The following is a 26,835-nucleotide window of genomic DNA, read 5'->3' as shown; positions in this document are numbered from 1 at the left end:
TCTCCTGATTTGTTGTTATTGTTTCAGGGCAGTCGAATCGAGCTATATAAACGTCAATGAACGCACGAGCTGTTGCGTTACTGTAACGTCTTTAACCCCAGAACGGTTCAGCAAAAAACAGTTTTGAGAATGGCCAGGCTGCGTCTGTGGGACCCAATAAAAAAATCAGTTATAGCAAGTGACAAACAGTATATTAACATCAAATAACGAATTTTTATTTTGTTCAGGTAGATCTACATGCTATAGTGACATTGTTCTAACTTTCTGAAGTATACAATACCTAAAAAATGGAAAACATACTTCTTTGTAATGCTAAATTTAAGTGAACTGGAAATATAAGTAAATTTGATTGAAATACGAATGTAAATGACAATAAGTTGTAGAACTAAGAAGAAAATATGTCGAATTTCCACTAGAAACAGAAATTGTGAAATAATAAACAGTGGCTGCAAATCATTTCAGGAGGCACTAAGCGTTACCACACTTTGCAAACTTGGCAAAAATATGTGGTTTCGCTGTCCTTAAATTTGTAGAACCTTCCCCTTTTTCCTAGCTGTGGATCTTAAACTATTCTTTGTTCCTGGGTGCTGGAGAGATTAGAGGCAAGCCTGCGAGCTTTGCACAGGAGGTTTGGCTGGATTTCACATACTGTCAAATGCGATGTTATGAGAGACTTTCCTAGGGTTCTGAGGTATTCTCTTGTAACTGAAACTTTTTTTATAATCTTTGAATACGATGTAGTCATTGAGACCCATAATGTCCAACAACTGAAAAAAAACAGGGAGCTCACTGTCTTGTACGACACCTACATCGCCCTTTGTTTTGTTGTAGAACATTACCATACTTGGTTTTTTTATCATAACTAATCTGACATATGCCTGAAATCCAAACATACTTGAGTACTCATTTTTAGATTTTTTGGGTAAAAATCGAATGGAATTTCAAGCTTTTTTTAATGTATCAACAACAGTAATATTCTTTTGTTGTACTACTGTTTTGACGACTGGGTAGAAGTGAACCAACTGTCTATTGTCACATTTCTTCCAGACCCTTTTCTGGGTCTGTTGTTGTTGTTGTCTTCAGTCCTGAGACTGGTTTGATGCAACTCTCCATGCTACTCTGTCCTGTGCAAGCTCCTTCATCTCCCAGTACCTACTGCAACCTACATCCTTCTGAATCTGCTTAGTGTATTAATCTTGTGGTCTCCCTATACGATTTTTACCCTCTACGCTTCCCTCCAACACTAAATTGATGATCGCTTGATGCCTCAGAACATGTCCTACCAACAGTTCCCGTCTTCTAGTCAAGTTGTGCCACAAACTCCTCCCCAATCCTATTCAATACCTACTCATTAGTTATGTGATCTACCCATCCAGTCTTCAGAATTCTTCTGTAGCACCACATTTCGAAAGCTTCTATTCTCTTCTTGTCCAAACTGTTTATCGTCCACGTTTCACATCTATACATGGCTACACTCCATACAAATACTTCCAGAAACGACTTCCTGACACTTAAATCTATACTCGATGTTAACAAATTTCTCTTCTTCAGAAACGCTTTCCTTGCCATTGTGTCTACATTTTATATCCTCTCTACTTTGACCATCATCAGTTATTTTGCTCCCCAAATAGCAAAACTCCTTTACTACTTTAAATGTCTCATTTCCTAATCTAATTCCCTCAGCATCATGTGACTTAATTCGACTACTTTCCATTCATCTCTTTTTGCTTATGTTGATGTTCATCTTACATTCTCCTTTCAAGACGCTGTCGATTCCGTGCAACTACTCTTCCAAATCTTTGCTGTCTCTGACAGAATTACAATGTCATCAGCGAACCTCAAAGTTATTATTTCTTTTCCATGGATTTTAATACCTACTCCGAATTTTTCTTTTGTTTCCTTTACTGCTTGCTCAATATAAAGATTGAATAACATCGGGGAGAGATTACAACCTTGTCTCACTCCCTTCCCAACCACTGCTTCACTTTCATGTCTATCGACTCTTATAACTGCCATCTGGTTTCTGTACAAATTGTAAATAGTCTTTCGCTCCCTGTAATTTACCCCTGCCACCTTCAGAAATTGAAAGAGAGAATTCCAGTCAACATTGTCAAAAGCTTTCTCTAAGTCTACAAATGCTAGAAACGTAGGTTTGCCTTTCCTTAATCTAGCTTCTAAGATAAGTCGTAGGGTCAGTATTGCCTCACGTGTTCCTATTTTTCTACAGAATGCAAACTGATCTTCCCCATTTCGGCTTCTACCAGTTTTTCCATTCGCCTGTAAAGAACTTGCGTTAGTATTTTGCTGCTGTGGCTTAGTAAACTGATAGTTCGGTAATCTTCGCGTCTGTCAACAACTGCTTTCTTTGGGATTATTATATTCTTCTTGAAGTCTGAGGGTATTTCGCCTTTCTCATACATTTTGCTCACCAGATGGTAGAGTTTTGCCAGGACTGGCTCTCCCAAGACCATCAGTAGTTCTAATGGAATGTTGTCTACTCCCGGGGACTTGTTTCGACTTAGGTCTTTCAGTGCTCTGTCAAACTCTTCGTGTAGTATCATACCTCCCACTTCATCTTCATCTACATCCTCATCCATTTCCATAATATTGTCCTCAAGTGAGTCGCCCTTCTATAGACCCTCTACATACTCCTTCCACCTTTCTGCTTTCCTTTCTTTGCTTAGAGCTGGGTTTCCATCTGAGTTCTTGATATTCATACAGGTGCTTCTCTTTTCTCCAAAGGTCGCTTTAATTTTCCTGTAGGCAGTGTCTATCTTATCGCCAATGAGATAAGCCTCTACATCCTTACATTTGTCCTCTAGCCATCCCTGCTTAGCCATTTTGCACTTCCTGTCGAACTCATTATTGAGACTTTTGTATTCCTTTTTGCCTGCTTCATTTACTGCATTTTTGTATTTTCTCCTTTCATCAATTAAATTGAATATTTCTTCTGTTACCCAAAGATTTCTACTAGCCCTCGTCTTTTTACCTACTTGATCCTCTGCTACCTTCACTACTTTATCCCTCAAAGCTACCTACTCTTCTTCTATTGTATTTCTTTCGCCCATTCCTGTCAATTGTTCCCTTCTGCTCTCCCTGAAACTCTTACAACCTCTGTTTTAGTCAGTTTATCCAGGTTCCATCACCTTAAATTCCTACGAGTATTTCGTCCGAGGTAACGTTTTCTGACTGAGCAAAATATACTTTGCGGTTGGAGACAATCAAATCGAGAATGTCTCTTATGGCAGCAAGATTTTCTTTCTTTCCTTGTATGAATTAGTCAAAACTCTGAACCTTTGCAATGATGCATTTTCTCGAAAGATTTCTGTTACAGTCCCACCTGTATTCCAAAAGTCTTCAATACTGGTGCACCATATCGTTATGTATGGTGTATTGTTTACCTTTCATTCATGGCTGGTTGGGTGGGGGAATAGTACACTCATTCAGTGAGATAAGGGACAAGGCTAAGTACACCATAGTGATCTACATTAAACACAGTGTGCTCGGGATCATTGACTGAGTGACTTGGGTCATAATGGCAGTGAGACATGGTCGACCAGAGTCGACGTGGCAGAGGCAATGCCGACATTGGCTGTGTGATGCATGACCCTCTTGCTTTGCTCACACACATGTGTGAGTGCAGCAGACACGTTGTGTGTGCACTGATGCACCACTGCGTTTTTGGAACACAGTGCATCCAATGCTTTGCATGTGTCCAGATAAAGCTGATTACCTTCTTTATCATTGTGATGCACGACTTTATTGCGTTAGAGTACACATCATAGTCTTGCTGATGGCCAGTGGGGCATGAGGTAGTTTCCAATGGACGAGGAGGTTTTGAGGCAAAGAGCCTCAGGATGAATCCTCCAGTGTGCAGTTTTTAAATCCGGTGAAAGGTGAAAGCATAGTAGAAAGTCGATTCCTATCACTTAGTTTCGTGGTACAGTTGGTGGTTCCATGCACGGTGATAAGCGAGTGATCTGCAGCACAAAGTTATAGAAAAGTTGTACCAGACAAGGTTGCATTTGTGTCTTTTTGGAATATACTTGTCTCTGACCCTGTGTCGACATGGAAGTGTTTATGCGTGCTTCGATCATATATAGAGTTGTGCACCCATAGCCCAAAGTTGAAAGAGACGCAAAGAATAATTGCCCCATTCATTGTGGGTGTTGGCACTTTGACATGGTGCTGCAAGCCGGTGCGCCTACTGCGGCCCACTTTTGGAGTTTGGGTAGCTACAGGGAGGCCAGCAGTTATGTATGGCTTCGCCGAAATGGATATAATACCAACAATTGGCGGTATCAGGGCTTGGTGCATCGTTGCTGGCTAGGACAGAGGAGTGTGTTTGTGTCATGCAGTTTGGTGTCCTGGCCAGGGGTGATGATGTCACTGTTGTGTGCTTTTGACACAAGTCAGAGTGGTTCAGCAAGCATGACATTCGAAGAAGATCGAGTATTGATACACTGTCTATGCTATAGCACAGTGAACATTCCGTATGCCAGGTACAATTTCTTGTCTAATGCCTCTGTCTCACAAGCCGTCATGGTGAGCTTTAGCTGCAGCAGAAGCTTGACAGTCCATAGAGTTCATACTGCGGTGTCTGGCATGAGGTTTGCATCAAGTAGAGTCCATAGTCAGCACTACAACTGGGTCGGCGTCTTGTTGGCGAGTCGTTTGTTATAGATTGCCCGTTTCAGTTCTTCTGAGATGCATGACAGGCATTGGATCCAGGCAGATTTTACCGCTTCATACCTGTTTTGATCCGGTGGCATGGGGGTGTCATTGGTGAAAACATCAGCATGCTTTGCTATGTGGCAAATTAGTGTCTCAAATCGAGACCCAAAGCTCCCAATGAAGTAAACACCCAGTGTATTGTCACAGACCAAAGTACTGATTGCTCCTACCAGACTAGTGGAAGCTTAGATTGTGTGCTGGGTCTTTGACTGAAGTATGACTGAGTTGGGGTTTCAACGACGCTGTTGTACAAAATTATATAAGTGACAAAGAATCGTGGAGCATTCACAGCAGCGTTATGAAGCCAGTAATTGTGCCCAGATGGTCTCTACCACACCTGGAGATCGTATTTCTTAATAGCATGTGCGACACGGCTGATGCAGCTAGCATGGGAGTAACTGTTCATATTTAGTTAGCCCCATTCTGCTGAATCATGAACTGATGCACTTCAAGCACTTCATACCTAATCTTGTACAATGCCCAGCAGTAGAAGGTTTGATGGTGGCCACTTTTGAGGCATGCTGAAGCGTGCATCTCTGTGCAAATATAGTACTTCCAAAGCTTTCTGGACACTACTCAGTCCAGATTCATCAACATTATAATACCTTCAAAAATCGTAAAGAATCTGTGACAGGTTTGTTAAAACTTCCTAGGCTAGCTGCAGGGTTGCTGCAGGTTTACACAGCTAACATCTGGATTTCACTTTAAGAAGCCAGCAACCCAGTCTCACCCAAACATCTTCTTTTCCTTGTTGAGTCTGTGCTCAATGCAATTTTTCTCAGCTATGTGGAATGCAAGTTTCTCACCTCCTTCATAGTCATACCAAACATGTGCAACTCCAATAGTTTCAGGTGTTGTACCAGTTAATGCCCCAGTGCAGTGTTGAAAGATGGGTGGAATCTACGCAACCCTTTCTGAACACCAGTGAAGATTTTGTTTGTATTCCTAGTTTATCTTCTAAGCATAGCTGGGGAACTCCAAATGCTTTCTATGCCTGCAGACATTCCAACTCACCTCTGGTAATAGCATCTACTGCCTGCTGCATTTGCATGGCCTGTCTTGACGATTTTCTTACTTTATTGCCTGCCATCTGAAAGGGGAACTTCATGTACTTATATGTGGCCTATGCAAATGCATTGCATTTGTGTTTCATTGCACATTTATCAGTTCAAGGGAGACCAATTATATTTAATGTCCTGTCGACATCGAGGTCATTAGAAATGGAGCACAAGCTCGGATTGTCTCAAGGATGGGAAGGAAATCGGCCATATCCTTTCAAAGGGACCATCCCAATATTTGCCTGGAGCGATTTAGAGAAATCAAGGAAACACCTAAATCTGGATGGCCGGACATGGATTTCTACCATCATTCGTCCTGAACGATTCATCAATTCACGTATAATGTTTTGTTTAATTTATTTTATTATAGAGTGATCTACTGCTATAGTTATTTAAATTTAAACAGCTACATAAAATCAATAGCTTAATTAATATCAAAGTTCGCACATAATAGCCATAGAACCTGCACAGGGGGTAACATGACACAGTGTTCCACTTTGACTTGACACATGGGATGTCATTGAGGTCTGAAACGTCTTCTTTGATTCATTCGAGAGACTTTCAACTACTGCATGCTCTAGCAGTATCTCTCAAAACATAGCTAAAGGTATGCTTTACAAGATAAAGTATACTATTCTCAAACATGTCTTTACCTACAGTACTAACGAATGAATATATGTAGATAAAAGTAAAAACTTGTAGACTTCACTATAATATTTCGTACACACTACCAAGAAGGAAACTACCAGTTCATCGCCATATACATAGAAACAGGATTGCCAAATGATCTAACGCTACAGCTTAGTACAGCTGATGCCACACATCTGGTTTCATCTATAGACTTGCTTATGTTATTTTACCCAGGTATGTCATTATAGCATGACTTCACCTTATAGTGAGTAAACACAATAAAGTGTTGACTGCTTTTATAGTTATATGTTTTACAAGTGAATACAGAATCCCCCTAAAAAGTGGTGAGTGTCATTTAACCTTCAAAGAACAACTAGGAATCTCACTTAGGTATTTCTGGGGATTACTCGCTGAATTGCTTTGTTTTGAAATGCGAAATAAATAGCTCAAACTGTTATTCAAGTCGCTGGTTGACACATAACGAAATTTTATTACCACTCTTATCGCTGCAGTTCCCAAGCAAAAAATGTCAAATCTGACTGTGACCTCCTTATGACATTTGTAAACAAAAAGTCCCCATTACTTTGTATTTAAAATATCTGTTATTTAGATAATGAGTTACCCCATTCTAGCCTTGTGTTTCTTTTCTGTCGCCTTTCACCACAATTAACGCTGCACATATTGCCATCAAAGAAAGGTGTGCGCAGTTAACTTCTTGAAGGACGAGGCAATGTGTGGATGTGAGAAAACGCGTTCTTCTTACTAATTTTTGTGCATGCGTTTTTGCTCCAGTGCATCAGGGAACAGGCATCATGTGGATGTGGAGTGTGCTCCCTGCTGCCGTTGGATAAGCAGCTGCCAGCAGCAAGTCGTTTTACTCCTAGCTCACTTATTTGTTACATAGTTTAATTCTTAATCTCTTTGCGTGTTTTTGCTACTTGCATTGTTTAATTCATAAATTTCGGGCGTATTATAGTATTTGAGAGTTGTAGCATCGCGTTTTAGTACCTGAATAGTGTAAAATCGCGTAGTCTCCTTCCGCCGCCGAGCAGTGTGTCAGCAGTGCGCAAGTAGCGGCATTACAGCATTTACTAGGCAATATTGTATTTTAATAACCGTTTAAATTTTGTGTCGAATTGTTTGTGCTCTCTGTAGATTAATTCAGACGTTCTTGTTCTTTGCACAACAGTTTTTGGCATGGATAGGGACTGCAACTGCTGTGTTCGGATGCAGGCTGAGTTGCCATCCCTTCGCTCCTATCTTCAGGCAGTGTTGGCTTCGGTCACACAGCTTGAGGTAACAGCCTCAAAGGGTGTGGGGCAAAGTCAGGACATGCAGGAACCAAGCAGCAATCGGTATTGTAATTGTAAACTGTCGAAGCTGCATTGGTAAAGTACCGGAACTTCAAGCACTGATAGAAAGCACCAAAGCTGAAATCGTTATAGGTACATAAAGCTGGCTGAAGCCAGAGATAAATTCTGCCGAAATTTTTACAAAGGCACAGATGGTGTTTAGAAAGGACAGATTGCATGCAACCGGTGGTGGCGTGTTTGTCGCTGTTAGTAGTAGTTTATCCTGTAGTGAAGTAGAAGTGGGTAGTTCCTGTGAATTATTATGGGTAAAAGTTACACTCAACAACCGAGCTAGGTTAATAATTGGCTCCTTTTACCGACCTCCCGACTCAGCAGCATTAGTGGTAGAACAACTGAGAGAAAATTTGGAATACATTTCACATACATTTTCTCAGCATGATGTAGTCTTAGGTGGAGATTTCATATTACTAGATATAGACTGGGACACTCAGATGTTTAGGATGGGTGGTAGGGACAGAGCATCGAGTGACATTATACTGAGTGCACTATCCGAAAATTACCTCGAGCAATTAAACAGAGAACCGACTTGTGGAGATAACATCTTGGACCTACTGATAACAAACAGACCCTAACTTTTCGACTCTGTAAGTGCAGAACAGGGAATCAGTGATCATAACGCCGTTGCAGCATCCCTGAATATGGAAGTTAATAGGAATATTAAAAAAAGGGAGGAAGGTTTATCTGTTTAGCAAGAGTAATAGAAGGCAGATTTCAGACTACCTAACAGATCAAAACGAAAATTTCTGTTCCGACACTGACAATGTTAAGTGTTTATTGAAAAAGTTCAAGGCAATCGTAAAATGCGTTTCAGACAGGTATTTGCCGAGTAAAACTGTGAGGGACGGGAAAAACCCACCGTGGTTCAGCAACAAAGTTAGGAAACTACTGTGAAAGCAAAGAGAGCTTCACTGCAAGTTTAAACGCAGCCAAAACCTCTCAGACAAACAGAAGCTAAACGATGCCAAAGTTAGCGTAAGGAGGGCTATGCGTGAAGCGTTCACTGAAATCGAAAGTAAAATTCTATGTACCGACTTGACAGAAAATCCTAGGAAGTTTTGGTCTTACGCTAAATCAGTAAGTGGCTCGAATCAGCATATACAGACACTCCGGGATGATGATGGCATTGAAACAGAGGATGACACGCATAAAGCTGAAATACTAAACATCTTTTTCCAAAGCAGTTTCACAGAGGAAGACCGCACTGCAGTTCCTTCTCTAAATCCTCGCACACACGAAAAAATGGCTGACATCGAAATAAGTGTCCAAGGAATATAAGAGCAACTGGAATCACTCAACAGAGGAAAGTCCACTGGACCTGACAGGATACCAATTCGACTCTACACAGAGTACGCGAAAGAACTTGCCCCCCTTCTAACAGCCGTGTACCGCAAGTCTCTAGAGGAACGGAAGGTTCCAAACGATTCTTCAAGAAGGGTCGTCGAGAAGATGCACAAAACTATAGACCTATATCTCTGACGTCGATCTACTGTAGAATTTTAGAACATGTTTTTTGCTCAAGTATCATATCGTTTTTGGAAACCCAGAATCTACTCTGTAGGAATCAACATGGATTCCGGAAACAGCGATCGTGTGAGACCCAACTCGCTTTATTTCTTCATGAGACCCATAAAATATTAGATACAGGGTCCCAGGTAGATGCTATTTTCCTTGACTTCCGGAAGGCGTTCGATATAGTTCCGCACTGTCGCCTGATAAACAATGTAAGAGCCTACAGAATATCAGACCAGCTGTCTGGCTGGAATGAAGGGTTTTTATCAAACAGAACACAGCATGTTGTTCTCAATGGAGAGACGTCTACAGACGTTAAAGTAACCTCTGGTGTGCCACAGGGGACTGTTATGGGACCACTGCTTTTCACAATATATATAAATGACGTAGATAGTGTCGGAAGTTCCATGTGGCTTTTCGTGGATGATGCTGTAGTATACAGAGAAGTTATAGCATTAGAAAATTGCAGCGAAATGCAGGAAGATCTACAGCGGATAGACACTTGGTGTAGGGAGTGGCAACTTACTCTTAACATAGACAAATGTAATGTATTACGAATACATAGAAAGAAATACCCTTTATTGTATGATTATATGATAGCGGAACAAACACTGATAGCAGTTACTTCTGTAAAATATCTGGGAGTATGCGTACAGAACGATTTGAAGTGGAATGATCACATAAAATTAATTGTTGGTAAGGCGGGTACCAGATTGAGATTCATTGGGAGATTCCTTAGAAAATGTAGTCCATCAACAAAGGAGATGGCTTACGACACACTCGTTCGACGTATACTTGCTTATTGCTCATCAGTGTGGGAAACGTACCAGATCTGGTTGACGGAGGAGATAGAGAAGATCCAAAGAAGAGCTGCGAGTTTCGTCACAGGCTTATTTGGTAAGCATGATAGCTTTACGAAGATGTTTAGCAGACTCAAGTGGCAGACTCTGCAAGAGAGGCGCTCTGCATCGCGATGTAGCTTGCTCGCCAGGTTTCGAGAGGGTGCGTTTCTGGATGAGGTATCGAATATATTGCTTCCCCCTACTTACCCCTCCCAAGGTGATGACGAATGTAAAATTAGTGAGATTCGAGGGCGCACAGAGGCTTTCCGACAGTCGTTCTTCCCACAAACCATACGAGACTGGAACAGGATAGGGAGGTAATGATAGTGGCACGTAAAGTGCCCACCGCCACACGCCGTTGGGTGGCTTGCGGAGTATAAATGTAGATGTAGATAAATATTGTTTGAATTGTTTTTTATAATACATTTGCTAGTAAATAAATGTAAAGGTTTTCACATGATGTTTCACTTGTCAGCAGTTTGTCACACAAAACTGATTAAGAAAATACTTTATGAAGTGTTCTCTGGCCGTTAATAAACTTTATCATTACTAGTTCCTGAATTCCAGTACTACACTCTGACTTTTTGCATTGTGGATGGTATTTCATAATCACACTTTCGTCATTTGTTACTAATCTGGAAGACTGTCAACATGCAGTGATCTGTCAGTGCAAATCACTTCTGGTCAGACAGACCATTGAGTGTTAACAGGAAGTATGTGCAGAAACGAGATGTGTGCAATACTTGGAAGTTGAAGTTGCAGGTTTGAGCAAAACTGCTCAAATCTGCGAGGCCAAATAACGTCTGCACAGACAGTTGGAGTGTGTGGATAGGAGATTGCCATAATCTGGCATACAAAATTGTTTTTAGCTGTTTGCTCAGTCTAGAGTTTCTCATCTGTGCACACAGACAATTTTGAAACAGCAAATATATGTCAATTCTCCAGAGAGTCGTCATATTTGTTTCACAGAAGAGTGCAGTCAGAATATTGTGTTAAGCTTGTAATGGAGTACCTTGCAACAGTGCCTTCAAGAACAAAAGCATTATTACACTTGTTTTATAGAACTTCCTAAATCATTGCATGGTTCATAAGACTGATTTAGAGATGAATCATAGAATTCACTAGCGCAAGATGAACTGTAGAAATCATTTCCACCAATACTAGAAATAAAACTTTCCAGATAGACTATGAACCCCTATCTAGAGTTAATAACAAAGTTTTATAGTCTACTACAAAAGTTTTCAACAGATTGCTGGTAGAATTGAAAACCCTAACTCTTACAGAAACTAGATTGTAGCTCATAGGCAATGTACATAATTTCTAAGAATATACTGTGTTTCAAACTTGTCTAAAACAGTAAAAATATTATCTGTAATTCGTCAGGACTGAAGTACAGTAATTTACGTAATTTCCTGAAATCATCTTTCAGAACAGCATAAACAGCTTCCAGTGTGTTGGGTATGATGTCACTCAAGCCTTATTTCGAAACTGGAGTAGCAAAATCTCGATAATTCGTGCTTCCAGGAATCTTAAAGTGACCATTAGCCACACATGTAGAGAAACTGATTCCCTCATACAAGTGATTTTCTGTGTTACACAGGAACTTATGATGCTATTTCGCCTAAAACTGACGTAGTGAGACTGTGGCTGTGTACAATTAATGTAGGTTAATTCTTACAAAGAAGAAGACAGCAACCAGTCACTATTAAGACTGCTATTTATTTAAGTAAATAGCGCCATTAGCTGTTTCGAACTGACAAGTTCATCATCAGAATCATGTGAACAGCTGTCTGATGATGAACTTATCAGTTCTAAACCGGTTATGGCGCTATTTACTTCAGTAAATAACAGTATTAATAGTGGCTGGTTGCTCTCTTCAGCTTTGTAAGAATCAACCGACATTAATTAGAAGTTATGAACATTAAAAGATAAGTAGACGTTTCCAAATTCACACCTACATAATTATGCCAGTCATTGGGTTCACCCTGCAACTCATGAACTAAATTTATGAGCGAAAACTGCCTTCACTTAGGCAGCCACTGTCTAGACCAGTTTGATCAGTATTTCTGTACCTTGTGTTTTGGCTGCATTTCCTTAACATTTCAAGTTGTGAACACACACCATAATAGAGTTTTTTTCCATTAAGTCACTGAACGCAGGATGGGGTAGGGCAAGGTAAGCATGGAAGAGCGATCCCAGAATAGCAGCATTATTTGTCATTTGATAGCTTACATTTATTTAACCACCACATTATAGCATGATTAAATTGATACAATAACCACAAATAATTATGAGTGACAGAGTAAGGCTAATTAACTGCCTACACCAATAAACTGCTTCAACGAATGATTTTATCATAACATGCCACAAAACTCAGTGCAAGAATAAATATAAACAGTATAAACGTTTTTAAAAACTTCTTTCCTTATAAAACAAACTATTCGAAGTGTAACAACAACAATCTCTTAAAGCAACTTAAGAAAAAGTGAGAAAGCCTTCAAAGGATTTTTGGGAAACTAGTTGGCAGTTCTTCTATCAAACAGGCCCTTAACGCACACAAGAGCAAATACACTGCTAAAATTCAGTGTAAATCTACTGAAAATCTTATTAGGCACCAAAACAGCAGAATGGATTTAGATTATCCATATCTGAGGTAAGTACAATGTCGAGTTAGCCTCAGATAGTAATTATGGTTAAAACATTTAGAAACATTTGCATAACATAATAACCAAGACAGTGCTTTGTTTAAGAAAACCTAGCCACCCATAATTCACAGAAAGTAATATAGCCACTACTTAAAATCTTTTGGCAGGCAGCATAAATCAGCAGGCTAAGGCAATCATGGACATGCCTCAAAGGTAGCTGATAAACACTAAAGTGGTGTGTACAGAATCAAGCCGCACACTCACCAGCCGCTGAAAACCTGACTGTCAGGCTCAGAAGACCACACAAGGCTGTTAACAAACGCCATTTAGGTGAAACAGTGACCAAACAAACAAGTTAAGCAAATATTAATCCCACCATCTCGAGGAATGGTCAATGTAAGGCCTCTTAATCCTCCACGAAATTCCAAAATTTTACCCTTAACCAAATTTACATAACATAAAATGTGTAACAGTGGCGAAAGTAAGGTCTCTTAAGGCAGTTAGCAAAATAAAATGTGATACATGAAAACTTAATAAGTGCTCGGAATAAGATCTGACAGTAACTTAGCCAAATCACATGGCAAGGAACCTTGTGTGAAGCAGACAATTATGTAAAGAAAATGAAAGCTTTCCCCAGAAAGGCAGTACTTTTAGATCTTACAAGCAATGCCTCCTTCCAAGGTATTTAGACATGTAAAGCCACAACACGATTTTAATACATTAAGGGGAGTTAGAGCGTTGGGTGGCTTGCGGAGTATAGAAGTAGATGTAGATCTAAAACATATTTCAGATTTTTGGATTTTTATCTCATTATAAAGTTCGCAATTTTCCAATACATGGGAAGCATTTTATTTTATTTTTTTAAATATAACCTACACCGGTTCAAAATGTTAGAATTTTTACGTGCATTCCTTCAAGATATAATAAAATCGGTAACTTTTTATATAGGCTGTGGATTTCCGTATTATAAACATTAAATTACGTGTTTGTATGGGTATCACTCTTGAAAAAAACGGTATTGTATCGTTTCATAGTATAAACAAGCGTTGTATGTCGAAGTACTAATGTTTTTCAGAGGAAAAGTGATGAATAGATTGGTAAATCTCTCAAAAAGTAAAGTATGGCACCAAAACAAAGTATTTTTAAGAAACGTGGGTTCCATGGTAATAGATTTGCGAATAAAGGGAAACATGGTGTTCAACATGTGGCGTGTGAAGTTACTGACAATGAAATACAAGCAAACTTGTCAGTATCTAGAGAAACACCCATTAGTGCTTCAAAGATTAAAATAAAACGTTGTGATACACAGTTTTCTCAAAACAAAAGCGATGTAAATGGTAATTTATGTTACATTCTGATAGATTTACACATCCTAACAGGTGTGTTAGGTGAATGTGAGTGTTGTAAAATATGTGGAGGACCAGTTAGTTTACATAAAGACAGTGAGGTATCAAATGAACTAGCCAGGAAACTTATTAACTGTGCCAGTTATAGATATACTAATTCATTTTAGAATTCTGATAAGTGTAAAGATAATTTTTGAAGTGCATGTTAGGTGGTTTTATGGATTGAGAGCTATTGGCAAGCAGAAACAAAGTGTGCCACAATGAATATGCCACAGCCACCTTGTAAAGTCGACAGGTATGCAGGATTATTGGACCTGCTGTGGAATCTGTTGTATGTGAGTCAATGAAGGGGGCTGCAAACGAATCTGTTGAAATAAATGATGGTATGTCTGACATACCGGAAGCTTTTGACGCCACATAGCAGAAGTATGGGTACAGTTCTAAAAATTCTGTTGCTATGGTGACCAGTGTGGATGCTGGAAAGGTAATAGATTTCCAGATTTTAACCAAACATTGTTACAAGTGTAAATAAGGGAATGATGAAAGGCATATCTGTAGCAGAAATTATGAAGGAACAAGTGGTGGTATGTTAGTCGATCTATCAATGAAAGAGGAGTGTGTTACACTAAGTTCTTAGGTGATGAAGACTCAAAAGCATATAATAGTGTAGTAGCCACTCAGCCTTATGGTGAGAAGATTGTCACAAAACTTGAATGTGTTGGTCATGTCCAGAAGAGGATGGGCACCAGGAAGAGGAAGTTGAAACAAAGTTTGAGAGACAAGAAACTTTCTGATGGTAAAATCGTAAGAGAAAGGGTGACAGACAAAATGATTGATGAACTACAACAGTATTTTGAGATGGCCATTAGAAATAATACTGAGGATTTCTTGAAAATGAAGCAGGCTGAATGGGTTACCTTCTTACACACTGTCAACTGATGAAAAACCAGTACACCACCTTTGCCCTCATGGACCTGATTCATGGTGCAATTACCACAATGCCCAGTACTAAAACAGTTCATACATTCCATCCCGCCAACAGTCGTGGATATCATATAACCTATTTACAGATACCTGGCAAATCCTGAATGACTGAAGAAATGTCTGCATGGTCAGTCTCAAAATCCTAATGAGTCATTCAGTAATCTTATATGGACTCGCTTATCAAAAAATGTTTTTGTTGGAATGAAGACACTAAACGGGGGAGGGATCAGTGATACTGGTATTGCTTTTAATTATGGCAACATTGGTATGGTGAAAGTGCTACAGCATATGGGAATTAATCCTGGAGGAAAATGCATCAGAGAACTTGAACGGATGGACAAGGTTTGCACTGATAAAGCAGAGTATGCGGCACGATTGGCCACTAAGGAGTCCAGGAAGAAAAAAAACAGTAAAAGATCAAGAGGATGATACACAGTATGGTGCAGGGTGCTTCTAAGTGACTAAAACTAAAAAAATAAGCATATACTAAGTGAGTTACTAAAAGAAGAACATAATGTTATGTATAATTAATATTGTGTGGAATAACATACAAAAAAGGTACACAAAATTCTAACTATGTAATTAAAAAATTGTATTTCCTAAAGCAGTGGCTGAAATGTAATTATTGTAATTCAGTAGACTCAGAATGTACAGTTTAATGCCCTGTAGAAGTTTCATGTCAATGGCTACAGTGGTTCATGAAACACAGGGAAGCCAAGTCACTAACTTTAACATTGTTGGGAGAGGACGTTCCAACTCCCCGTAAATACAGGAACATTTTTTATTAAAGTAACAAATATAAAATAAACGATTAAATGCAAAATGCTTGAAACACTGAAAATACTAGTACAGTTATACATATAGCCAAATTTTACTTATCAGAAATATGAACAATCTGAAGCAGAACCTTGGCTTAGATAATTACAGTCAAACAAATACTTCAGCAAGCCACCAAGTGCAGGCAATGGGGACAGACGAATCGTAGTATGAGAAATAGTGACAATAAGCGCACAGTGTGGCAGATATTTGATAATCCTGGAGATATCCAGTCCAGCTCCCAGCACCCAGTCGCACACAGTATAGAATATCAAGTCCAGACAAATCCGCAGCCATAGACAGGAGGACACTGTGCATAGCTCTATGTTGCAACTCCAACTTCACCAAATCTGAACATAAAAAGAACTAACAACCAGCTGGCCCACTGTGTTCAAAATTCGGCTCGTAATGCCCTTTAGTGCACTATGACTCGCTGCCTGGATCTTACTGCTCTCCTAACGTTTTTCTTTTATTGTGTTTCAGTGCCCCATCTGGGTTGGACTGGCAGCAGTATATGTGCTGCTCTTCAGCCGAAAGACAGTAATTATACAAAGAAGACATTTAAAATAACAGAATGGAGAAAATGTGGGGTACATAGATATAAAAAATGGGAACAGTACGAAAGAGAACAGACAAAAAGGAAAGACTGTAAAATGGAGATTAAAACATTAAAAAAATTAGCCCACACAAAACAAAACCACACAATGGACCATAAAAGTATCGACAAACGGTGTAGCACATAACAATCACTGACAATAACACTATGTGCAAGTCCAGCACATAATTAAAACAGAACAGAACAGAACAGCACCAAATACAACGCTGTCATAGTTCACTGATGATGATGAGCAAACAGAGACGATCTTCCAGGGGAATACAGACGAAGGAGGAGGGAAGAAGGGTGGGAGGGGAGGAGTGAGGGGAGGAGGGAAGAAGGGAAGAGAGGGGGAGAAAGGAAGAGGGGAGAGAGGGGAGGAGATGGGGCAGATGGGCGGGGAGGGAAGGATGTGGCAGGAAAGCAGCCGAGGAAGGCGTGCAGGGACTCAGGGAGGGAAGGAGAAAAATCTGCTCTGAAAGAAGGGAAAAAGGGGGTCTTGGGGAGGGAACAAGGCAAAGTTACAGTTGGAAGGAAGGGTAGCTGTCACAGTGAAGTTCAACATCTGGGAGGGGGAGGTGCTGGTAATTGCCCTGATGAAGGAGATGGGGGGTACGGAGGTGGAGAGAGAGAGGGATACAGCGATAGAGGCACAGTAATGGGTGTGGGGTGGAGAGGAAGAAGGAAACCAGGAGGTGAGGGGATCAAGCCTGCAGACAGTGTAAAGGATGCGGAGATGTTGGTGGAAAAGGAGGATGTGGGGGAAGGGGATGAGGTCATACAGGAGCCGTGTGTGGGAAGGAAGGCGTGTGCGGAAGGCAAGGTGGAGTGCATGGCGTTCGAGTATTTGGAGAGCCTTGTAAAAACGGGTGGGTGCGGAGATCCAGGCAATGCGTGCATAACAGAGGATAGGATGGATGAGGGATTTGTAGGTGTGGAGGATGGTGGAAGGATGCTGTCGCCATGTCCGGGCAGACAAGAGTTTAAGGAGGCAGAGGTGGGAATGGGCTGTCTGCTGGATGGTCAGCAGGTGAGGGATCCAGGTGAGGTGACGATCGAAGGTGAGGCCAAGGTACCTCAGGGTGCGGGTGAGCTGGGTGGAACGATCATAAATGGTGAGATAGAAACCTCCCAACGGTGCGCAAGACGTACTTTAGTAGTCGCTGTGCCAGGGATAATCAGCGACAACCTACAATCGATTCACGTTTCCGGTAGTGACGCCAGTGAATAATGCTCGGAACCCAGGCACACGACATCTAATGCGAGCCTGTCACAGCTCGCTCAATTTCTGAACTAATGAAATAAACTTTGGTGGTACGAGAGCGCAGTCGCTTGCCACTTTGCCACAGATTTTTTTTTTTTTTTTTTCGACAGGCTGCGGGCGAATCGACTGGAACTTGTGTCGCGTGAACACGTCATATTTGCAGCGATCTATTGCATGCACAGATATTTGCGTAAACAGATCTTTGCGTATAGACGGACCTTAAGGGAAGTGACGTCGTGTTGATGTTCCTTATAGCGTGAACTCACCACCATTTGACGCATAATTTACAAAAGATTTTTCATTTTACATTTGGGTCCTAAAATTTAACAAAGTTTTTGTGGACACATAGCGTTACACTTATATACGCTCTATACGTTTTACTTACTTCCTGAAAAGTCTCTTTTGTAAACCATGCATCACAAAAAGTTTGCCATATTTTAGAATACAAATGTAAAACTTGCAAGAAGTCAACGCTACTATCTGACGATGGACTCAAGCCTGAAACTAGTAACGGCCTAATAAAATCATTTCAAGAAAACTTGTGGCTGGTTGCAGTATTTTCTACAGTGTAACTTATTAAAACAGCTGCGCTATTCTCCATCCAAAATTGACACAGTAACGTAGTATGAATCAGCCTTTTAACATATAATGTTGTATACGGTAGTATAATTCTATGTATCTTCTAGAGATCTGTTGGCGAGGAGCATGTAGTTTCGATACCGATCAGGAAAAATAAAAATATAGTAAACAAGCAGCCTTGTCCTTCTCTATACACAAATGTTACTATTTCGTATTCCGTAATCGATACATCGATATGAAACAAAATTTCGATAAATTGCAAACAATATGATCTGTCAAAAACGAAGTTAGGTTAATGTTCCCATCGTGATGATTGATGACGGTAGCATAAGAACGAATGAGAGGTGCATGTCATAAAGTAAGCAGCGAAGGGCCACGACAATGAGAAGTATAGTTAGTGAAATAAAAGACATGTCTGTATGGCGAATACTGGCTGCTGTTTGCGCTTCAGTTACATTTGTCCCGTTTTCGATATTTTCTGCCTACAATGCAATGCAGAGGCGCCGTCTTAAACATAGATTAAGAGACAAGGTATGTTGTATGGCAGAGTTTGTAAATTTTCGATGATAGAAGCTTTAAGTTTTGCGGGGTAGTAATTTCATGTGTACACAATAGGAAGTTTTCCGCATTTGTATCGCCTCTTACTGCGAGTGTTTCTTCTTTGGGTATGGCTGCTTTCTAGTGTTTCCTTTTGAATCTATATACTTTAGCGTGTTTGTAATTTACCACTAAATTAGAGATAGAGAAAATAGCAAGTGCTGGCCGCGGTGGCCGAGCTGTTGAAGGGGCTTCAGTCCGGGACAGCGCGACTGCTACGGTCGCAGGTTCGAATCCTGCCTCGGGCATGGATGTGTGTGATGTCTTTAGGTTAGTTAGGTTTAAGTAGTTCTACGTTCTAGGGGACTGAAGACCTCAGAGGCAAATAGCAAGTCACTGTTTACCTTATGCAGAAAAATTCTATTGCAGCCAATAGAAATATTTTAATAATTAGTAGAGGATACTAATTCAAGGCTTGAGACTGTGTACGCTCCTTCAGCTTTGAAAGCAGGGTTCGTTGAATAGGAGTCAAATCCTTGTTTGGGAGGGACCTGCCAGTTGAGAGGACAAGATGGAAGAAAATGTTAGGTAGGGGATCCTAAACTGAGTCTACATGGTTAGAAACTAATGTTCAGAAATGAGTAATAGTTTGTTTTTATTGGCATAACAACTGCTCAAAGTAACAACCTCCAGTCTCGATGGGTGGGCGTGAGAGCTGGTTACTGCATTATACAGAAGTTGTCACCCTTCCTGTCCGTTCTAACAGTTGAAGTTACACGTTGTGTTACTTGTACACATTAATTCCGAAGTGAGGTGGTGCATCAATATATTGAAATTACCTCTTCCCATGGACATAAAGATGTATAGTTTCCAATAACAATAGCAGCTTACCTATATTTAATACCAGGTAATTTGCATCATTCAAGCTAAATGGCAGCAAATAATGGTCTATTACTCCATGTTGTACAATTCCAGCTTGGTGATTTTATTTTATTGTTGTGCATTTTACTTGTTTACTTATCCATCTATCACCGTACAATGGTATTGGGTTTGTCGTCATAATACAATGAAAATAAGTAGGTCTGTAATCTACATTTAAACACTGACTATGCAAGTATGCTTTTATGAGGCTAGGGTCGCCATGAAGATGAAACTATCTAGCTTTTGTCTGAAATTATTGAGGAAAACCTAAGCCACAGTTGTCGGATAGAACAAATTTTATCCTCTCAAATATGGAGCCAATGTCTTAAGAGCTGCATGGCCTTATTCAGTTGTACTGTTTATTGCTACACTTGAGGATACTCACTGGTGATTCTGAAGGATGCTCATTGGTGATCCAGAACCATAAACTTGCTGCTGTGCTCCTTGCACTAACTCTAATCAGGAAATTGACTCCATGCTCATAAAATACAGCATTACTCTAGTGTACTGTAGATCCTGGCACATGATTTTCTTGCAAAAGCATTACAGTATTGTAATATGGCAAGGTGTTTTAGTTATTCCCTTTTATGTAGTACACATTACTTATGAAAAATGTTTTAGCTCCCTATTTAAACAGATGTTTTAGTAATCTTTAATCTCACTGGACAATTTATTATGCGATTTTATTTCCTGATAGGAAGCGCTGTTTGGTACATACAAGCTTATGGATGTAACATGTGTAGAATTGATATTGAAGTATTAGCATGAAAGCAAAAGAACACAGACCTGAATATAAAAAACATACAACAAAGGTTTGATGGTGCAAGCTGTGTTGATTTGCCTGTAAGCAAAGGAACAGGAAGCCTTACAGGCAAACCTGACTTTTCGTGGGATGGCCCAGTTTTGAGTTATTTTGTTGGTTTTTTCTTGGTAAATGTAAGTCCAGACTGGCTCTTATTCTAAGATTGTATGTAGAACAGTTAGTGAAATACTAAGTAATGTTTTCTGTGACATGTACAAAAGTTTGGTAGCTGTACTGGATATAGAGGAATGTTCAATACGGCTTTGATCAGTGAAACAGAAAACATCCGACAAATGCTATAAACCATGGTGACTATAACATGTATTTTGGCAATTTTTTTCCATATGTGCTAAACTACAGATCAGATGTCTCCACAACCAGGCTTTTTTAGTGTCACATTCATTGGCATAGCCATCTCGTAACCAAACTGTGTTCAAACCTAACCTATACCTATGGCAAAGCTATAGATCAATCTATAACCACAACCATATTGTTTTTTTTTTCACTAGATAACAACAAAACTGTGAATATGTGCATAAAATATGATGTAACAACATCCATTACCACTGTCACTGGCCAAAGCCAATGACTCGTATCAACCATTCCTGTTGATCCAGTGTATTCATGTAATTCTTTTTAAATAGTTATTTACAGTGAGCCTGGCTACTAGCTACTATTCTGCAGGGCCTTTTCTCCTATTTAAAATTTTATCTTTTTTTTTTTTTTACCTTTGATTTCAAAACAGAATCCCACAGGTAAGAAATGAGTGTACATAGGAATGATGTCACCACAAGGCATTGGCTGTCCGTTACAAACTGATGATAGAACATTACGAGCAAAATGTGCTGAAGACATTCTTTTGCCACCATCTTTTTTTGTTCATTCCATATTGATTCTCAGTGTTCATCCCTAAATCTTTGTGCTTATTACACAATCTACAAATATGTTCCGTATGGTTAATGTTACAGAATTTGTTTTCTGTTTATGCTGAGTTGCATATGATTTGTTTTCTTTATGTTCACTGTTAATTTATTACATACAGCCTTGTTGTAAAATCGTTGGAAGTTTCATTTGCTTTCCCTAATAGGAGTTCTGATGTTTTATAAGTGATCATGATTTTGCTGTCATTAACAAAGAGAACTACTACTTCATACATCATACTGTCTGCTTGTCTCACATAAAAAATTATCAGATGTGTGAAATATTTTTATATTCTGCACCCATTTTCCCAGTAAGACTGGTATAATCATTTGCTGTTCCTCTTACACCTAGTGCTTCTAACTTGTTAGTAGTATTTTGTGCCCAACATTAACAAAACCTGTTGACAAGTCAAAGGATATGCCTGTAACACAAGCCTTGTTAACAGCTTCAAACAGACTACCAATTTTGTGATGGCTGATATTGTACTTCTCTCATTTTCGATACCAAACTGTGCTTCATTAAATAGATTCTATTTACTAGCATAATTCGCTAATCTGTATAATATCTGCAGTTATCCGTCTGTTTGCCTTAGCTGCTACTGTTGAATTTGTTAGGCTACTTTTGGAAATGTCTCCACAAAAATTAATTTAAGCAACGCACAGAATTTTAGGAATATAGGAGCTACAGTGTTTTCCATATACAACACATCCCAGGTTTGATTTTCCAATGCCCTATAAAAAGCATACACTTTATATGCTGAGAATATCCTTATGTTGACATGCAGTTTTTGTGTGTTTTGCGAGACCAGCCTTTAGCTTCATTTTCAGACAGTAATGATCCAAAAAGGCCAAGATGTCATAAATGTGTAACAATTTTCCCTGTTGATATATGCAAGTACATTGTCTAAGTCTGATGTTGACCTTTTTGAAACCTTACAGTAGTGGTTTTAGCATTTTTGCCATTCCAGATGTGCTCAAAATGTTTAGGATGTTGTTACTAATATCAGATTCAACACTTGTGTTAATATTCATGTCTCCACAAATTATTACATTGGTTTCTTTTTTTTGGGGGGGGGGGGGGGCTTTGGCTTCCAAGGACTTCAATTAATTTGCAGAAGAAAGTGTCCCCATTGCCACTGAGTGACACACACACACACACACACACACACACACACACACACACACACACACACACACACACACACACACACACAATGATTAACTCCTTATAGGTTTCTAACTCTGTTAGTTCAACAGCTGCAAATTCAAAGTGTTGCTGAAAGCAGTATAATAATTGAAGCCTCATCCTAGAATAATGCAGAATGTGAAAACTTAAGCCTTTTAGTACTGTGGTGGGTGATCCAGTGACAGAACTGTACTCTTGTACCCATTGTTAATGAGAAGAGTGCAATAGCAGCTTCACTAGTACTCCACTGTATACTACAATGTGTGCACTTCATATAAAAATTGATGAGTGCCTATTCATGAATCGTCTCCCATAGATTCCAACACTCTCCAAGTTCTGCCCAGCAAACATTTATTTGTCTCTCCCAGGGAACACTACCGTATCATAAGCATCTTTAGTGCTGAGTGGGAGAGTTTGAATGACTCAGTGATGCTGAAAGCTAGGCCAGTGGCAGCATAGCTACTGGCATGATCCCTCAAGCTGCACAGGCCTCATCAGAGGGACCTGAGAAAGAATGTCCCAAAACTTAAGGAAGGGAGCACCGTTTTTCCTAGGGAGCTTCACCAACAGTGGTTGAGTACGTGTAGGGTGACCTTGGGTTTCCTCAGTTGTGGACTCACCAGCATCACCCAATCTCTTCTGTCATAAATTCTGGGCGTACTTCAGGGGCCATCATTAGGCACGGGGGCAGGATGTTGTGTGTTTAGGGGAACGGGGCCACTGGCTTCACCATCTAGACAGTGAGGAAGATCTTCGGCCTGAAGGTGTGTTACATGCTGATCAGGTAAAAAAAAGTCTCTAGTGTGCAACCTCTGGGGCACCACCCCCTCCCCCAAACCCACCCCAAGTTGTATGGCTGCCTCAGACATGCAGGGCTTTGTCTGAATCAACATTTGTTTCCCTAGTGGCTTGTGGGATCCCTGTGAAGTGACCTAAATTCACATCTACTGCAGGATGGGATGGTTTTTGCATCAGGTAGTACCTAAACCCAATCAACAAAGAGAGCGCAGTTGCCCAGTCCACCCAAGTAGTAGTCTCAATATTTCATAATAGGGCACTAGTCTGCCATAATACTTCCATCATAATCAAAAGAACAGGGGGATTTTTTTGGGAAAGTCTCTTCCCCCCCCCCCCCCCCAAAGAAACTTCCACATGGGAAAAATAGATTAAAAACAAAGATTCCAAGACTTACCAAGCGGGAAAGCACCGGTAGTTAGGCAGAATAAATAAAACACACACACACACACACACGCAGAATTTCGAGCTTTCGCAACCTGCGGCTGCTTCGTCAGGAAAGAGGGAAGGAAAAGGAAAGATGAAAGGATGTGGGTTTTAAGGGAGAGGGTAAGGAGTCATTCCAATCCCGGGGGCAGAAAGACTTATCTTATGGGGGGAAAAAAAGGATAGGTATACACACACACACACACACACACACACACACACACACACACACACACACATACATACATACATACATACAGACACAAGCAGACATATTTAAAGGCCAAGGCCTCATACTAATGTTTGGAATTTTTGGGTGTACTCCATACTATTGCTAATAGTTCCTTGTCAGTAGCTGTGTAGTCCTTTTTCCCCCTTACGGAAGTCTTTCCGCTCCCGGGATTGGAATGACTCCTTACCCTCTCCCTTAAAACCCACATCCTTTAGTCTTTCCCTCTCCTTCCCTCTTTCCTGAAGAAGCAACCGTCGGTTGCGAAAGCTAGAAATTCTGTGTGTGTGTGTGTGTGTGTGTGTGTGTGTGTGTGTGTGTGTGTGTGTGTGTTATTGGTAAGTCTTGGAATCTTTGTTTTTAATATATTTTTCCCAAGTGGAAGTTTCTTTCTATTTTATTTAATTCATGTTTATTAAGACTATGGCTTTCAAAAGTTATAGATCTGGGTTTTACATTATCTATACCCCACTCTCCCTGGAATAGTTTTGCTGAAATTCCATAATCAGATGCATCGGTTGTAATTTAAAATAGTTCGACCATACTCGGATGATGCAGTATGGGTGCTTCAACTAGTGCTCTTTCTGCATTTTCAAACACATTATTTGCCTCTTCATCCCAAACCCACAGTATTTCTTAACAAATGTAAAATTCTTGCGTCATTTAGTCCTTGTCCCCTAATATACCGTCTATAGTACCTGACCATTCTGATAAATCCCTTCAATTGTCTCAGGTTTTTAGGGGGTGGACATTCTTTAATAGCTCTTATGCACTCAGGACCCAGTCTAATCCTCTTTACCCCTACAAGATGCCCTAAAAACTTAGCTCTTGCCTCGCAAAGTAAAATTTCATTGTAATACCTTTTTCTTTAAGTTTTTTTCAGGGTCTTACTCAATGTTAGGCAATGTTCTTCTCAGGTAGATGAGGTTATGAGAATATCATTGTGGTGTCACCGCCAGACACCACACTTGCTAGGTGGTAGCCTTTAAATCGGCCGCGGTCCGTTAGTATACGTCGGACCCGCGTGTCGCCACTATAAATGATTGCAGACCGATCGCCGCCACACGGCAGGTCTAGAGAGACTTGCTAGCACTCGCCCCAGTTGTACAGCCGACTTTGCTAGCGATGGTTCACTGACTTCTACGCTCTCATTTGCCGAGACGATAGTTACCATAGCCTTCAGCTATGTTATTTGCTACGACCTAGCAAGGTGCCACTATCCGTACTATTGATATTGTGAATCATGTACCATAAAGAGCGACGTTCTCCATTAATGGATTAAAGTTAAGTATTCCACCAGCTATGTCCGTTTTTCTCAATTCTAATTCCCTTGTCGTGTTCCAGACCTCACGCCAGCCTGCGTGAGCTTAGACGCGTGCATTTCGGCCTCCTTTAGAAAAACACAGTTGGCTCTCCTGCCAACCACAACAATCATCTACATACATTACTAAATCCGTCAATAAATCTCTTCCTAATGCTTCATCCAGAGCATGTATAAATACTGATATGGATATATTAAGTCCGAAAGGTAACATCTTGAAGTGATAAGATTTACCATCAGACAGGAATGCGGGGGAATGCTGTATACTTTTTGACTCTGAGTGTAACCTGATTTGCCAATATCCAGTAGTCAACCATTGTGCTAAAAAAACTTTGCTTTCTCAAATTTGGATAACAGTTAATCGATATTAATTGGTCTATCTTGTTCTGTTTCTGTATGCTTGTTCAATGTATGCATGTCTAGCACTAATCGCACACCACCTGTAATCTTTTTTACCACTACTAAAGGGTTATTCATGACACTAGAACTATGTTCTATTATATTGTTGTAAATCATTTTGTCAATTTCCTTCTTAACTGCTGCTTTCAAACTTACCTGTATTGGATATGGCTTACAGAAAAATGGAGTGTCATCTTGCATATGTAATCGCTGATATTACTGGGACGATTGGAAAATACTTTTTCATATTCCATTAGAATTCTATATAAATCTAGTTTTTGTGCATTGGTTAATATTGGGGATTCTTTTACTTTGTTTTGCAAGTCAATCCTATATGCTAATTGGTCTACATTATAGATCTCCGTTGACAGTTGTGGTGTAGCTGCTAATCAGAGACACTGACTCTCAGTTGTTTGACTCTGAGCACTATGGTTCAAATGGCTCTGAGCACTATGCTCAGTTGTTTGTTTACCAATGTAGCTGTCTACCAGAAATGGTACCCAATGTCTACTGTCCCCTTTCCCAAAACATAGAAGATTTTCTTCAAAATTTAAAATTACTTTAAATTCTAATAACCAATCTAATGCAAATAATACATATCTATTGATATTTTCTACTGTTAACAATTTCTGATAAAACAAATTACTTCCAAGATTGCAATTCACCTGGATTTCGTGTTTCACAACTTTGGTCTTTGTTCCTGTTAAACCAACTGTGTAAACTCCAGTTACTGGTAACAGACGTAGGTGATGTTCACTTTGTAATAAATTAAATAACATGCTATAAATGAGCGCACCTCACTCCCTGAATCTATAAATATGTTAACTTCAAAAGTCTCCACGTTTCCTACTATTATTGGTAGTGAAGTTTGGTTCTTCCAGTAACAACCATTCTTTTGTCAGTATTTTGTGCATGAAATTAGCA

General features: G+C 39.9%; 2 protein-coding genes across 2 annotated transcripts in view; both read left to right on the top strand.

Moving 5' to 3' along the window:
- LOC126354972 (cytochrome P450 4g15-like) overlaps positions 1–16,490 on the top strand; it is a 332,675-nt gene extending 316,185 nt beyond the window's left edge. The window contains exon 7 of the mRNA XM_050005056.1: positions 16,421–16,490. The gene's annotated coding sequence lies outside the window, so the exon portion shown is untranslated. The remainder of the gene's footprint in view (positions 1–16,420) is intronic.
- A 2,091-nt stretch (positions 16,491–18,581) lies between these two features.
- The window catches only part of LOC126354971 (dehydrogenase/reductase SDR family protein 7-like), a 31,423-nt gene continuing 23,169 nt past the window's right edge, over positions 18,582–26,835 (top strand). Inside the window, exon 1 of the mRNA XM_050005055.1 lies at positions 18,582–18,906. Within this exon, the coding sequence (XP_049861012.1) occupies positions 18,757–18,906 (150 nt within the window). The 5' untranslated portion in view covers positions 18,582–18,756. The remainder of the gene's footprint in view (positions 18,907–26,835) is intronic.

The sequence above is a fragment of the Schistocerca gregaria genome, chromosome 3, assembly GCF_023897955.1.
Source record: "Schistocerca gregaria isolate iqSchGreg1 chromosome 3, iqSchGreg1.2, whole genome shotgun sequence".
Taxonomy (NCBI): Eukaryota; Metazoa; Arthropoda; class Insecta; order Orthoptera; family Acrididae; genus Schistocerca; species Schistocerca gregaria.
This window is presented reverse-complemented; position numbering and strand designations above follow the sequence as displayed.